We start from the raw sequence: 14,905 nt of genomic DNA, 5'->3' as shown, positions 1-14,905 counted from the left end.
CCTCCTGTCCACAGGGCTTGTGTCCCGGAAGGCTGAGAGTGAGGTACACCTGACAAGTCGCCTACACAGCATTTCCAGCTGTTTTGGAGGTGCTTCCTCTGTTCCCAGCCCCTTCCCACTCAGCCCTGTGTCCCTTTGTAAAGATGGTTCTCCCTTCTCCTCAAGCATCTCAGACATTTGGAAAGAGCCAGGGAAGCTCTTGGAATGTGTGTTCACAGGGTCTCCTGAGACTTTCCCTGTGGTTGACTCATTCCTTCCCCTTGGCCTGCTCTGCCTCCTGCCCCAACTCCAGCTCCTGTTTTCAGGCCTAATGGGACTAGGGCCTTGATAGTGAGTGGGGCAGAATCAGAGAAGCTGCCCAGAACTTTCCTACAGAGTGCCTGAAGGGACGGCTGAGCAGTGTGAGGCCCAGGCCCTGCTCTGCTCCTCCTGCTGCCTTTTTTGCCATCTCCTTGGCTCTGATTCCTGAGAGTTCAGGGGTAGGGAAGTAAGAGGGGTACCACAGGAAATTAGCCTGTGTGAACTCCAAGATTGGAGCTTGGTCCCCTCCAAACATCACTAGATATGGCCCTGGTGACCCCTGAGCATCACTGGGTGGCCTGATTGTCTTCAGCACTTTAGGGATCCCCTGGGTTCTCAGCCCCTGCACTGACTTCAGGTCTAGCTGGTCGAGAGCTGCCTGGTCCCCGAGTCTTCCGTGGGAGGCCCCCAACCCCATACAAATACGATTTTGAGAGCTAGAATCCTACCTCCTGGCATTGGAAGGAATGGGATGCGTCTCAGTCAGCCTCCTCTGTTCTGGTTGAGCGTTGGGGGGGATGGTGTGGACATATCTTAGGAAGAACTATCAGGGGGCCCTGGGCTGCCTTGAGGAAAGGAGTGGGTCATAATACCCCATCTTGGGGATGCTGCCCCATGGGGAAGACTGGGAATAAAGCCATAATTCTTATTCCCTCTTTAAGACTATCCTGTGTGTCTTGTCTGTCAGAACTCGGTGACACGTAGTGCCCCGATCAACAGTGACAGCCAGGGCCGGTGTGGCACACGCTTCCTCACCACCTATGACCGGCGCTTTGTCATCAAGACTGTGTCCAGTGAGGATGTGGCCGAGATGCACAACATCCTCAAGAAATACCACCAGGTACTATGAGTTCCCAGCCTGGCTGGCCAGCAGAGGGCTCAAGGCAGAAGGACCTCTGGTGGTTCTTCCTGGGAGGCTGGTTCCCAGTAAGCTGGACCATGGCCTCCCCAGCCCTAGCTTCTGTGAGGTGAAATGCCTGCTGAAAACAGAAGCGAGGAGAATGAAGGCACGCGCCAACTCAGACTCAAGGACCAGCTGCTGCTTGTCAGAGTTGGCACCTATCTCACTCCTTCTGAAAGGGCTTGTGTGCACAGCAAGACTCCTATGTTCTGAGTCTCTACTTACCTGGATCCTGGCCCTTCAGAAGCACAGGAAGAGGGCGGTAGCTGTCAGTGAGCCTGGCTTCTGCTGGTTAGCTCTGTAGGAGGAGTTGGCTTCTATCTGGGCACTGAGAAGTGGGCAGAGGGAGACTGATCTGGGGACATCAGAGCATGTGGCATGGCATGGCTGAGAGCTTGTGCTCTGGAGCTGTGTCATTGGCCCAGAGAGCCTGATATACCTCTTTATCCCTGCTTTTCCCTCTAGCTTGCTCCCTTCAGGCCAACAGAGCTGATAGGAGGCTGAGGTCAGGGTTTTTCTGTGGGGAGATTCATCCCAGTAACAGGAAACCAGGCGCCCTGTAGTCCACACAGCTTCTCCCTTGGCCATGCCAGTTGTGGGTGAGGTGGCTGTTGCCTGAGCAGACCTCTTAAATTCACAGACTCCCTTGGAAGGCATCTGGTGTAGGGGACAGAATATAGGGAGTGTTCAGCCTCAGGAGATCTCCACCCCTCCGCCCAGGGTCCCCTTGTGGCCCCTGTTGCTCACACATCTCTCCTGCTCGCTTTTCTCAGTTCATCGTGGAGTGTCATGGCAGCACACTCTTGCCACAGTTCCTGGGCATGTACCGCCTGACTGTGGATGGCGTGGAAACCTACATGGTGGTCACCAGAAATGTGTTCAGCCACCGACTCACTGTCCACCGCAAGTATGACCTCAAGGTAAAAGCCTCTTATTCCCCAGTGTTGGGACTGTCCTCTTCCAGGTCTGCAGGGGTTGCAGCATCTTCATGTCAAGGAAGCCAGAACATGGGTGGGATATGCTTAAACATCACTCCAGTTGACATCCAATTGCTTTCGACCAACATGGAGTGAGGCCAGACATGCAGGTGTCTTAGAGTCTTAGAGTCTTCTCCCTTCCAGCCATTAATATTCTCCCTGACCTTTCCCCACCTCTACCTCTTGCCCCACCCCACCTGATTGTTCTCTACTTGCCTTTCACAATTCAGCTCAAGTATTCTTGCCTCAGAAAGCAGACCTGGGCCTCACCATCTCCTCGAATCAGGCCCTGCCCCTATGCTGCTTTCACTTTCTCTCAGAATGTCCCTTCTCCCCATCTATTCACTGGCCATTTCTCATATCTGGCTCCCTGTGAAAAGGAAAGTTCTCTGAGGGCAGAGGCTCAGGTCCTCTCTGGAACATCTGACCCGTAATTTGCCCTGACAGAGGGAACACAGTGCTGCCTCGAGCTCTTCTCGGATTCTTCCCTCAGGTTCTCACCAAAGCTGCTGCAGGGTTTTCTTGCTTACCTCAGGAGGGCTGCTCCTTATAGCATTTATTCTTTCAGGGTTCCACTGTTGCCCGAGAAGCCAGCGACAAGGAGAAGGTATGCTGGGACCTGCGCTGGTCCAGTGTGGAATGGGGTTGCTTGGAGTCAGGAGCCCTTTCTCTCAGCCACCCTTTCCTTTCCCCACTACCACCCAAGTCCTTTTTTCAGACACAGTCTGTCAGCATGTAGTGGTCTGGGTCACTCGGCACCTGGGTCCTCATTTTGGGCCCAGGCCTTGAACTTCGGTCCTTGCCAGGTTCTTCATTGTTCTTGAGGGCAGACACTTTCCTTCTCAGGTACAACCTGAATTGGTGAGTGGTTCCTCAAACCTGACAGGAGGTTTCCCAAGAGGTCCTGCTTTGGCCTTTTCCCATGGGCAGACGCTGGCCTGGAGCCAAGACTTTGTGCACTGAGCAGTGGGTTGGCAGGTTCGCTGTCTTGCACTGGGGTCCTTTCCCTTTCCATAGTGTCCCCAGCAAACATCCCCGAGGGAGTGACACAGGACTCCCCAGCCTCAGTGCTGCTGTTTTCCCAGGCCAAGGACTTGCCAACATTTAAAGACAACGACTTCCTCAACGAAGGGCAGAAGCTGCACGTGGGAGAGGAGAGTAAAAAGAACTTTCTGGAAAAACTGAAACGGGATGTAGAGGTACTTACCCTCCTTTTCACCTGAGTTGAGTTCCAATGCTCCCTCTTGTCTCCAGCCAGGAGGTACTCCTTGACACTTTAGAGACAAATTAGTTCGCTGCTTCCAACAAGATAAAAGGAAGGTGGGATTTGATTATTCTTGTTGTTTACTGCATGTGACATTAGTGCAGGAGTAGAGAAAACAACAGAACCACCTGTAATGCAAATGGGAAGATGCTCCCCCCAACTTTTTGTTAATCCCTTCCAGCACCTTCCACCTTTCTATGTAGATCCCATAGTAGAGAGAAGGCACCTGGCAAATGGAGGGACAGAAAATTGCTCTGAAGATCCACAACCCAGGCCCTTCTCAGCCTTGTATAGTAGGCAGGGCTTTGAAAGTACAGCACCTTGCATAAGGCTGACCTGGTTTTGATCACTGTAATAGATTGGAGGACTCACATCCCATATGCTTTCCTGTCCCCTAAGAGTGATCCCTGAGTGCATAACCAGGAGTATGCCCTGAGCACAGGCAGGTATGGCCCCCAAACAAAGAAATTCCTCCAGAGAGAACAGATTCTAAATAATGAATGTTTTCTGGGACCAGAGAGATAGTACAGCAGGTAAGTTGCATGCCTCATGACTACACAGCTCACTTAGGTTTGATCCCTGCCACCCCATATGATCCCCTGAACTCATCAGGAGTAACCCCTGAGCACAGAACCAGGTGTAAGTCCTGAGCACAGCTGGGTATGGCCCCTCAAACGAAACAACAACAAAAATGAGTAGGGAGCTTGCTCATGAAAACCAAGTCTTACAAACTTTAAAAAATATACTTACGGGGCTAGAGAGATAGCACAGCGGCGTTTGCCTTGCAAGCAGCTGATCTTGGACCTAAGGTGGTTGGTTCGAATCCCGATGTCCCATATATACTTACAGGCCTGAGAGATAGCATGGAGGTAAAGCATTTGCCTTGCATGCAGAAGGACAGTGGTTCAAATCCCGGCATCCCATATGGTCCCCCATACATATATATATGTATGTATGTATACACTTATAATACTTACTTTATTGTGGTAAGTAAACATAAACTCTAGCACCATCACCAGTTTGAAGGGTACAATTCAATGGCATTAAGCCTGTTTCTGCTGTAATGCAACCGTCACTCCATCGTTCTGCCTTTCTCACCTTCAATAGGCAACTGAGGCTCTATTGCTACTAACCTTGATTTCCCTTTCCCCTTCTCATTAGGCCCTATCCACTGCCCTATCCACACCCAGAGCCTGAGTGCACGGTCAGTCTTTGTTGAATGAGAACACGAAAGAACAAGTACACGAATGAAAGCACGAGGCAGTGAATCAGTCCCGAAGCCTCATGTGCAGGGACACGCATGGACGTGTGCGCTTTTCACGGATCATCCTGCATGCATCCCTGCTTCCATGTGCCAGGCACGAGACCTCAGGATGCCCTGATGGTGGCCAACTCACTCTCTGGAGTTTCTTTGCTTTTTCTCTTTTTGATGGTGCCTGGGTTTCATGCCTACAAGGCTTTGCCGATGCACCACATTCCAGCCCTCAATTCACGGTCTGTGAAATTGACACACCTGGGAACCTCATGTAAGTGACCGGAAACATGAGGGCCCACTTCCAGTGCTGCAAAGCAGAGACAGGGTGAGGGTTGAGAATGACTACAAGCCAACAGGTTACAGGACTCACATCCTCAAACCCTCTTGCCTGCAGCTAGCAAGAAGGGATTTTTATGTAGAAAAATAACAGGGAAGCACATTTTTAGAAAGGGGTCAGTCCCAGACCAGTGAATGCTAGAATGAAGAATAAAATCCCCCCCTTAGGTTGTTCCCCTGAGGCACACTCAATCTTTCTGCTTGACTGAACAAAGGAAGGGGTGTAAGCTTTTGAGGGAATAGTAACCTGAAAGCGGACTGCTTAGCTTGAGTTTTTGCTCCAAGGATAGATAGTTGTCCTTGGTCTTTGGCCCCTTTTCAAAATCATATCATTAAGGTTCATCGACATTGTAGTTTTGGTTTAGAATTTTCTTCCTTTTTAAGGCTTAATAAAATTCCAAAATCTACCACATTTTCTTTATGTTTCTCCATTGGTCATTTGGTCTGTTAGATTTTGCAGGGGCTGGAGCTATAGCACAGTGGGAAAGGTGCTTGTCTTGGATGTGGCCAATCTGGTTCCATCTCCAGCATCCCATATGGTCCCCTGGGCCTGCCAGGAGTGATTCCTGAGTACAGAGCCAGGAATAACCCCTGGGCGCTGCATGGTGTGCCCCCCCTCAAAAAAGAAGAAGACTGTTCAGAGAAACAAAACAATAGTTTGTAGATAGATGACAATTCATTAGGTAAATGAGTGTTTGTAATAGTGAATTAGCTCATGAGATCATGGATACAAGTTCCAAGATCTTTTATTGGCAAGCTGGAGGCCCACTGAGTGGACATTTCTTCCACAGCTGATGTAGGACACAGCTGCTGCCAGCAACCTGAGTCCTTAACTGATTGGACAATGGGGGCTGTCTGCCTTCCTCAGCCTGTTCAAACAGAGGCATACCCTGAACACTGTTTGATTGAATATCAGGGCACACATTGATCCAGTTTGGCCCACATACAAAGTGACCCTGCAAGCCCATTGCTATGTGTATGATGTCATTGTGCATGCGCTTCACTGGACTTTTCCTTCCTCACCCTGCCATGTGGTGCCTTCCTTCCGTGAGGGTCTTTTGATATTCCAGTGTCCTTTCCTCCTCCTCCTCCTCTTTCTCTTCCTCTCCATGCTCTGCTTCTAAGACTCTCCCAAGTTTCCTCTATTCATTTGTCACAGTTTTATCACTGTTCTCAAATGGATATGGGGTGTGTTTCCCAACTCAAGGACCCCAGCCCCTACTGCCTTCAGAAGCAGTGTTAGAGGAGAGGTAGCTCAAAGGGAATGTAAGAACCTCAGGTTTGATCCCCCCCGAACCTGCAGAAACAACCTTCACCGTGCATCCTGAGGTAACCCCTGACCACTACTGAATGTGGACATTCTCACCTCAAAAAATGTCATGTCCAGGACTAGGGTTGACTCAACCATAAAAGCACCTGCCTGGCAAGTATGAAATCACAGTTCGCTCCTCTGAGCTGCTTTTATGCTCTGAGTGTGTTCCTGTAGCTCCTGTCTGGGTGGGCGGCAAGTGACATTTGGTTAGGAAGGTGTAGCCAACTGTGTGGGAGCTTGGTGAGGGTGTGAGAGACAGTAGGGTAGGGTGATAGCTTTGTATGGGGATGACCCTGATTCTATCCTGGTGGTGTATATGGTGCCCCCTAGGAACAGCCAGGTGTGGGCACATAAAAAAAATAAAACATGAACTCTTGGGGCCGGAGCAATAGCAGAGCAGTTGGGTGTTTACTTTGCATGTGGCTGACCCAGGATGGACCTCGGTTTGATTCCCGGTGTCCCATAGGATCCCCCAAGCCAGGAGCGATTTCTGAGCACATAGCCAGGAGTAACCCCTGAGCATCATCAGATATGGCCCCAAAACTAAAAATGAAAAAACAAACAAAAGACATGAGCCCTGGTGGAAGCCCTGCAGCCAAGTTTGTGTGTGAGCAAAGGTCAGCACAACTGCCCCTGGGAAGGGCGGGGACAGAGGTGTGTGTCTCTGTGTTAAGGAAAGCCATGATTGGCAGGGTGACCCATGGGTCTTGTGGGGGTGCCAGCGCTCACTCTGCCCAGAAGATGTCTCCTTTTTTTGTCTGTGCTTCTTGTGCTTTTAGTTGTTTTCTGGGTTGGTGTTAGGGGCTCTAGGCCTTTATGGTCCCCCTTAACCCCTCATTGCAGAGGCCCTTCAAAGAGGCCCTGCATTTCAGGCTTGCTCTGAGCCCATGACCTGATACAGACTTGGGCTGCTGCTGACTGCTGTCATCGGACTAAGACCATGACTCTGGCCTCATGACTCAAACTGAAATGCAGACTGGCTACTCCCATCCCAGATCAGTCCCACCTTCTTCTTTCTCTGCCACACTGTGGAATCAGATCAGAAGATCTTGCTTGTTGCAATATAGGTGAGAGAAGAGAGTGGAGCAAAGGCAGCAACAGGTCCGTGTTCCTTCTGCATTGTTGCTTCCCTCCTCCAGGGCAGAGGTGGGGAATGCTGGTTGCACTCTTGGTCTTTTTCAGTTCAGGGCAGGGCACATCCAACAGTGCTTGGGGACCACCAGGGCTACGCCCAACTGCTGGGAGTCACACCCAAGGCATGGCACAGGAAAGGTGTTGTGCTCTACCATGTGAGTCTGGCCCGGCCAGTGTCTCCTTAACTTGGCTAGCGGTGGTAGTGGCCCACATGCACTGGTTCTGGGGCTTAGTAGAGTTGCACATTTCCTAGTTGAGGTGTGAGCACATGCACCTGGTCAGACTGCACACTAGTGTCCCCCAGATCCAGTAGTGAAGGGGCTCTAAATCTGCATCCTACTTGGCTGGTGCTCTACTTTGAACCTGTTCTCTGTTAATACTGGTGGTGCTAAACCCACATTGCAGAGCTTGTTTGGACTTTGCCTGTGACCCCTTAACTTGAGGTACATCTCACCCTGCACTGTAACATCTCCCTGTATCCCAGCCGTAGCACTGACATGATCTACCCACGCTTCACGTTCTGCAGTCTGGTGTTTTCTCTCTCTCCTTTTCATGATATTTAGTAGTAAAATAGTAACAGTCATAACTGCTGGGCCAAGTTACTGAGCTGCATTTAGTTCTCACAGTGAATGGCACTGCAGCCTCTGAAGGTGGTATCTGCCCTCTCTGCGGTGTCCCCATTGCCACAGTGCCTGGCCCTTGGCCCAGACCATGTGGGCCCCCCCATCCTACTCTCCTCAGGGGTTCTTTCTCCCCACTACCCTTGCCCCCACAGAAGTGGCTTCTCCCCGGTAGACACTGAGCTTGGGGCTGAGACCCTGAGGATTGACTGGTGGATGGACGTGAAAGTTCCATTTTTTCTCCCCTCTGCAGAGGCCACCGGGCCATCCCATGTAATCTCTTCCTTGCGTCTCTCGTCCCCGCACCTCCTCTAGTTCCTGGCACAGCTGAAGATCATGGACTACAGCCTGCTGGTGGGCATCCACGATGTGGACCGGGCCGAGCAAGAGGAGATGGAAGTGGAGGAGCGGGCAGAGGAGGAGGAGAGCGAGAATGACGGCATGGGTGGGAACCCGCTCTGTTCCTACGGCACCCCGCCGGACAGCCCAGGCAACCTCCTCAGCTTCCCACGTTTCTTCGGGCCTGGGGAATTTGACCCTTCTGTCGACGTCTACGCCATGAAAAGCCATGAAAGTAAGCCGGGACCCAGGCCCACCTCCCCACTGCAGGCCCCAGCAGGTCCCTGGACCTCATTGACCGGGGCCTCTAACTGCATCTAGGTTCCAACATTGGTCAGTACTAGTGACCATCATCTTTGGCAGGCTGCCTCCGCAGGGGAAAAGGGTCCACCATCATGCACTTTCCATGTGTGAGGCTCTGGGTCAGGTCCCTGGCAGCATAAAACAAACAAGCATCTCGTGTGTGTGGTCCTTGGGACACGGAATGGACAAAACTCCCCGAACACCCTCATGTCAACTCTAGCTGGGGCTGCTTTTTTCTTTTTTAAGTTTTTATTTTGTTTTGGGGCCACACCTGGCAGTGCTCAGAGCTTCTTCACTGGCTCTGCAGTGAGAAATATACTACCAGCAGTGATTGGGGGACTATATGGGATGAGGCAGATCAAATTGAGGTCACCAGTGTGCAAGGCAAAGCTTAAGCTATTCTATTGCTCTGGCAGTTTGAGAGGAGTCCAGTAGCACCCTCCACCCACCTTTCCTCCTCCAAAGGGATAGGGATGGGGCCTCTTCTCTGCAGGGTGCTGTCTCCGTGGCTTTCTGCTCTTCACCCTGCCACCTCTTTTCCTTCCCTGCTCTCCCCAGAAGCCCCCAAGAAGGAGGTCTACTTCATGGCCATCATTGACATCCTCACGCTCTATGATGCGAAGAAGAAAGCCGCTCACGCAGCTAAGACAGTGAAGCACGGGGTGAGTGCTCCTAGGGGCTGCAGCTGTGCTCACCCTGGGGCCTGCCTATCAACCCCTGCCCAGAGTAGGGCCAGCAGCTCAGCCTGCAGTGTGCCAGCGTCCTGTCACCAGTCTGGTGTGACAGGCTTAGTCCCTCAGGGCTTCTTGTCCCCACAAGCTGCAGAGTAGGTGGCACCATTTGTGACCCTGAGTGACATCTTTACTCTGGTGACCACACTGTTCCCCAAATAGCTGGAGTTTCCCAGCATCTCCCTCAATTCAAGAGCCACCCAGACTCCCCAGGGCAGAGTCCTGCCTTCCTGACTGTTGGCCTAGGGTGGTGAACTACTTATCTTTGGAGCCAGAGTGATTAATTCTGAGACTTGGGGAACACTTCTGTGGGGGGCTGCCAGTGTGGGGGAGTTTCAGTCCAAATACTGAGTTGGGTGGGGTCTCTGTGTCTTCCAGGCAGGGGCTGAGATCTCGACCGTGAACCCCGAGCAGTACTCCAAACGCTTCAACGAGTTCATGTCCAACATCCTGACGTAGTTACCTTAGGCCTTCAGCCAGAGCCAGAGACCCAGATGTGGAGTCAGGGACTGAGGAGGGAGAGGGTGTCCTGGGGTTCAACAGGGCGGGGAGGGCTGACACAAGTGTCCACGCGCTAACAGGGTGTGGCCTCGACTTCTGCTTTTCCCAAGACTTTGCTCCCCATTTGACCCAGGTTCAAAAGGGGTTTTCCTTTATTACCTTGTAACCTTCTACAATCCCTTAGGGCTGGAGATGATTTTGTGGGTTTATCGGGTTTTGTTTCTGAAATCTCATTGCTCCAGGTTTGCTATTTATAATGATGTATGTCATCACCTTCTCCACCTCCCATCCCCAACCTGCTGTCAGCTCCCTCAATTAAAGAGGCACCCCAGGGACCCAGCTTAGGGTCCTCTCAGAACAAAGCGCTGATGCCAATGAGGAGACAGAGGCCTCAGCCTGTGGTCTGGTCTTGGGACTGGCCTTTCAGTGGCAAGAGAGGCCCCCGTGTGTCCCCCTCTTGCCTCAGAGCCAGTGAACCATTGGGGGCCAGAGCCTCCCTCCCTGCGCTTCTCTCCCAAAGGATCACTCCAGACCAGCGCAGCATCTTAGAGCATCGTGAGCTCAGAGGGGAGACTTCATCCTCAAGGGATGGTGGGGGATGGCCCTGGAGTATCCAGACAGCCGCTTCTCAGAGAATCCCGTGATGGGCTTCAAGCTGCGGCCTGTTCCTCCATAAAAGCCTGCTTTCCCTGGTGACCGAGAAACCAAAGCCCCTGGCTGGAACAGGACTGAGGAATTAACGGCTACTTCCCTTTGTAAAGCCCCTGAAAGTGGAGTTTCTTGTGCCTCCATTTACTTCTGACCTTCTCTTGGACACCTTCACTGGTTGATGAGCTTTTTGTGGGGGCAGATCTCCACAACTTGGGGTGCTCCTTGCAGAGATACCTCTTGAAGCCCAGGGCTCCGTGTAAACACTCCTGCTCCCCGTGCCTGTGGACACTTATCCAAATGGTTGTGGGCAGCAGGGAGTAGTGCTCCTGCCCCTCATCTGGCATCACCTGTCAGTTTGGAAGCTCCAGCTGCAATTCTACCTGGCTGCAGCCTCAGGCTCCAGGTTCTGAGCAGATGTGCGCCCCCTATCCCCACGTGCACTCCCACAGGAGGGGCCTCTGGAGCTTTTTCCACCCCATTCTGAGCCTACCCCAATGCCTCAGATTTGAGAGCAGTCTGGTCTGGCTCAGAGGAAACACTCTTACTCCACCTAGGGGGAGGTACATGCCTGCACCGTCTCACCCTTCTCCAGGCACGGGGCCAGACATACTAAAACTTGTAGAAGAACATGTGTGGAACCTGAGTGAACGGATTGCTTTCCCGTGCCTCTCACCAAGTCTGGCCAAATTTAACTCCTGGAGCAGGAGTCCACCGCATCTCTGTCTTACCTGCGACCTCCAGTGGGAGGAATGGAGGATGTTCCTGGGCTCTACCAGGGCTCTCTGCACCCTTCTGGAAGAGGCAGAGAACGTGTTCCGTGCTCAGGAAGGGGCCGCCAGAGTCTGAATGACGGTAGCAAGACCACCAAGCAAACTGGGAAAGAATTTAGGCCTTGGTGGTGCCCAACAGGAACAGGTGTGACTTCGGGAGGGAGTCGTCAGACACTTGGACTTAGTTTCCCCACCTCGTAATCAAGAATGGACATTTGGATCTGCCCGAGCTGGGCTGGCCTGTGGCTCCCACAGCGCTGGGCTCTCCGGTCTCCTGTATTGGGTCTGTGGATCATGCTGCCATATTGTACGAAACAGAACCATCAGTGATGTGGTTAGAGGAACTGTTGACTCTCTGACTTCTTTAACATTGTTTTTGTTTCCGTGGTTGGCTGGTTTTAGTATATTGTTTACATTCTGTGAGGTAGCATTCTGTCTCAAAACACTCTTTATTTTTTCCCTAACAGTATTGTTGTTTGGGCCTGAACATTGAGCTGTGATTTGGTGGGTTCAGTTTTTCTTTTTTTAAGGTCATTTCTTCAAGCCCATGGGTTTGACCTGCTACTTCCTTAAGCATTCTAATGTTTAAAGGCTATTTATCTTGGTTTGTACAAGTTTTCTCTCTTTTTGTAATGGTGAAGATGCTATATTGGATTTGCAGACTGAGTGTAGAGAAACTGAGCTCGCCTCTTTGCCCCCTCCTTTTCTTCCCTCCACATAGGAGGGGAAGGGACAACCCTCAGCCTCGCTCCGTGGAGCCAAGAAATTAAACATCACCCTGGAATCGTTCAAGGTCTCCTAAAAACAAAGCTGTAGGAATAAAACATGGCTGGGCAGGGAGAGTGGAGGCCAAGGCCCGGATACCTCTGCCCCGTCCCTGCCCCCCACCCCCAAAAGCCTGTGGCCAGAAAACTGCTGTCACAGGCTGAGCCAAATCAAGGCCCTGCAAACTCCACTGAAACCACTAGATGAACCACTGAGTCAGTCTTTTCTCTCCTTCCCTGTCTTTCCAGGGGCCCCAGGGGCCAGGAGCGCCTTCTCTCCTTCTCTAGCTCAGGGGTTATGGTCTGTGGCATGTGCCATGAGTTGCCCCTAGGGCTGTTCTCAGTGGCATTAAGTTCCCACCACAGGCAGCTCTTCTCACCCCTCGCCTACTTCTCTTTTCCTCTGGCCTGTGCTTTAGGCCTCACAAGGTATCCTGACAGTGCTCAGGGGCTGTCCCTCCTCACCCAACCCAGGGTCTGAAACCCAGGAATTTTCTCAGTAGCCAGTCCCACCCACATCCCCACTTGTCTGTTTACCAATTCATGATGGAAGAGGAAAAAAAAGAGATTCCCAAGTGCTGGGACCTCATCTCTTTTTGGTGAGATTGGGGGTGGGGGAGGGTTCAGCTTGAGCACAGGAATTAAAGGGAAAATACATATAGCTGTCCCCCAGTCTACCAGCCAGCTATAGGGCAGGGTGGGAGATGCCTGTAGCAATCCTCCAAGATGTGCTGTTCCAGGGGCTTGTGCTGAGATCCTCTGGAGGCTGGGGAGGAAGCTTCTAGGAAATCTTCCCTTGCTCAAAGCCTTGATGTGAGGAGTTTGGGAACCTTAGGAAGAGGCCAGGCGCTGCTCCACACCCCCAAGCATCAGGTCCAATCATTGCAATCAAAAAATGTGAATGAGTTGAGTCAACTTTTTCGCGAGGGGGGGGCAGAATAAACACCCCACCATTTGTGTGTGACTTCTTGATCTCCCACTGCAGTTTCCATTTTTTAAATAGGAATTTTCAACCCCCCGTGCTTGTCTAATGTCTGCTCGGACAGTTCGAGACCCTGTTCCTGTTTTAAATGCATGCGTGTTAAGATGACTCTCAACCCAAGGAAAAGAATAAAACTCAAAAGGCTTTGTGTACATATCTGCTTCATGTGAGTCCTTTGAAGATTTCCCCAACCCCACAATGAGGGTTGGGATCAGTTTTACCTGCTGTGTGCACTACAGCCAGTAAGCAGAGGGAAGAGTGGCCTTTGCTTCCCTCAAATCTGTAGAAGTAACAGACAGGTAGCACACCCACCATCTTTGTGCATCTCACATTTTCCTCGTGAGTTTGAAAGGTAGAGCACAAGCCTGGCCTTTTCCAGGCCCTTAGTTCAACCCTTGGCTTCACAGAGTCCCTTGAGCACTGATGGGTGCAGGCTAGGAACCCCAGCACTGCAGGCTACAGAACAAAACCTCCAGGCCACACACCACTGCCCATTTTTGGTTGGGGCCATATCCAGCAGTGCTCAGGGGTTACTCGGGAGTGGGGCTCAGGGAGCTATATGGGGTGCCATAACCTGGACTGGATGTGTACAAGCCAATACTCACTGTATTATCTTTCTGGCCCCCAAAACTTGCTTTAGAAAAAGTCCCCCAGGGCCCGGAGAGATAGCACAGCGGCGTTTGCCTTGCAAGCAGCCGATCCAGGACTAAAGGTGGTTGGTTCGAATCCCGGTGTCCCATATGGTCCCCCGTGCCTGCCAGGAGCTATTTCTGAGCAGACAGCCAGGAGTAACCCCTGAGCACCGCCGGGTGTGGCCCAAAAACCAAAAAAAAAAAAAAAAAAAAAAAAAAAAAGAAAAAGTCCCCCAGGTGATTCCTATGTGGCTAAGGCTAAAGTACAAGGGTCAAAGATATGGCTTGGTAGTACAGCATTTGCCTTTACGCACACCCGGCAGTGCTCAGGGGTTACTCCTGGCTCTATGCTCAGAAATTGCTCCTGGCAGGCTGGGGGGGGGGGGGGAGAACCATATGGGATGCTGGGATTCGAACCAATGACCTGCATGAAAGGCAAATGCCCCATCTCCATGCTATCTCTCCAGCCCCAGGGCCCTGAGTTTCATTCTCAGCACTCATTTCCTAATTTTCAGAGCAGCACCAAGAGAGACCTCAGAGGCACCACCAGACATGGCCACAGGTTGAGAAAGATACTTATTGTTGAATAACTGGTTATGGAGTACTGATGGAGGTGGATGATGGTGAAACAGATGGTGAGGCCTTTCTCCTCCAGCCCAGGTCGCTGGCCTGCAAGTCTTCAATTCTCCAGCCGGCGGGTCTGAGGGTTCAGATCAGGTTTCAGGAGACATCAGCTTTATTCAGGGCCCTAGCCACCTAGGCTACCCATTTAAGCAGCCTATTCCAGCTGCCCTGTCATCTTAACATGTTTCTTCTACCTCCATCCTGCCATCTCTCCTCCTCTCTTGCTGAATTCTCTCTGAATCAATTCTCAAATCCTCTTTCTGCCCCTGAGGTAATCCTCTTGATACCTCCCAAAGACCCCTCCCAGAAATGGGCAGGTCTTACCATCAGGTTATGCAGAAGATGGGGGTGGGGTGACACTTATGACTAAAATTCTAATTGAATAAGATAATAGGACTTCCCAGTAGGCTTTAGAATTGAATGAAATGAGGGTTTACATATTTGCTCCACTCCACTTATTCAGGTGGCCCATGGAGGCCCCCCAAGAATAGCTGGGGGTGCCCTGTAAG

General features: G+C 51.5%; 1 protein-coding gene across 1 annotated transcript in view; it reads left to right on the top strand.

Moving 5' to 3' along the window:
- Nucleotides 1-13,294, top strand: part of PIP4K2B (phosphatidylinositol-5-phosphate 4-kinase type 2 beta) — a 29,864-nt gene extending 16,570 nt beyond the window's left edge. Inside the window, exons 4-10 of the mRNA XM_049780120.1 lie at nucleotides 989-1,141; nucleotides 1,975-2,121; nucleotides 2,747-2,785; nucleotides 3,264-3,377; nucleotides 8,415-8,673; nucleotides 9,300-9,403; nucleotides 9,851-13,294. Of these exons, the coding sequence (XP_049636077.1) occupies nucleotides 989-1,141; nucleotides 1,975-2,121; nucleotides 2,747-2,785; nucleotides 3,264-3,377; nucleotides 8,415-8,673; nucleotides 9,300-9,403; nucleotides 9,851-9,931 (897 nt within the window). The 3' untranslated portion in view covers nucleotides 9,932-13,294. The remainder of the gene's footprint in view (nucleotides 1-988; nucleotides 1,142-1,974; nucleotides 2,122-2,746; nucleotides 2,786-3,263; nucleotides 3,378-8,414; nucleotides 8,674-9,299; nucleotides 9,404-9,850) is intronic.
- Nucleotides 13,295-14,905: the final 1,611 nt, after the last annotated feature.

Source organism: Suncus etruscus, chromosome 1, assembly GCF_024139225.1.
Source record: "Suncus etruscus isolate mSunEtr1 chromosome 1, mSunEtr1.pri.cur, whole genome shotgun sequence".
NCBI classification, from domain to species: domain Eukaryota; kingdom Metazoa; phylum Chordata; class Mammalia; order Eulipotyphla; family Soricidae; genus Suncus; species Suncus etruscus.
Note: the sequence above shows the minus strand (reverse complement) of the source record. Positions and strands in the feature narration are given on the sequence as shown.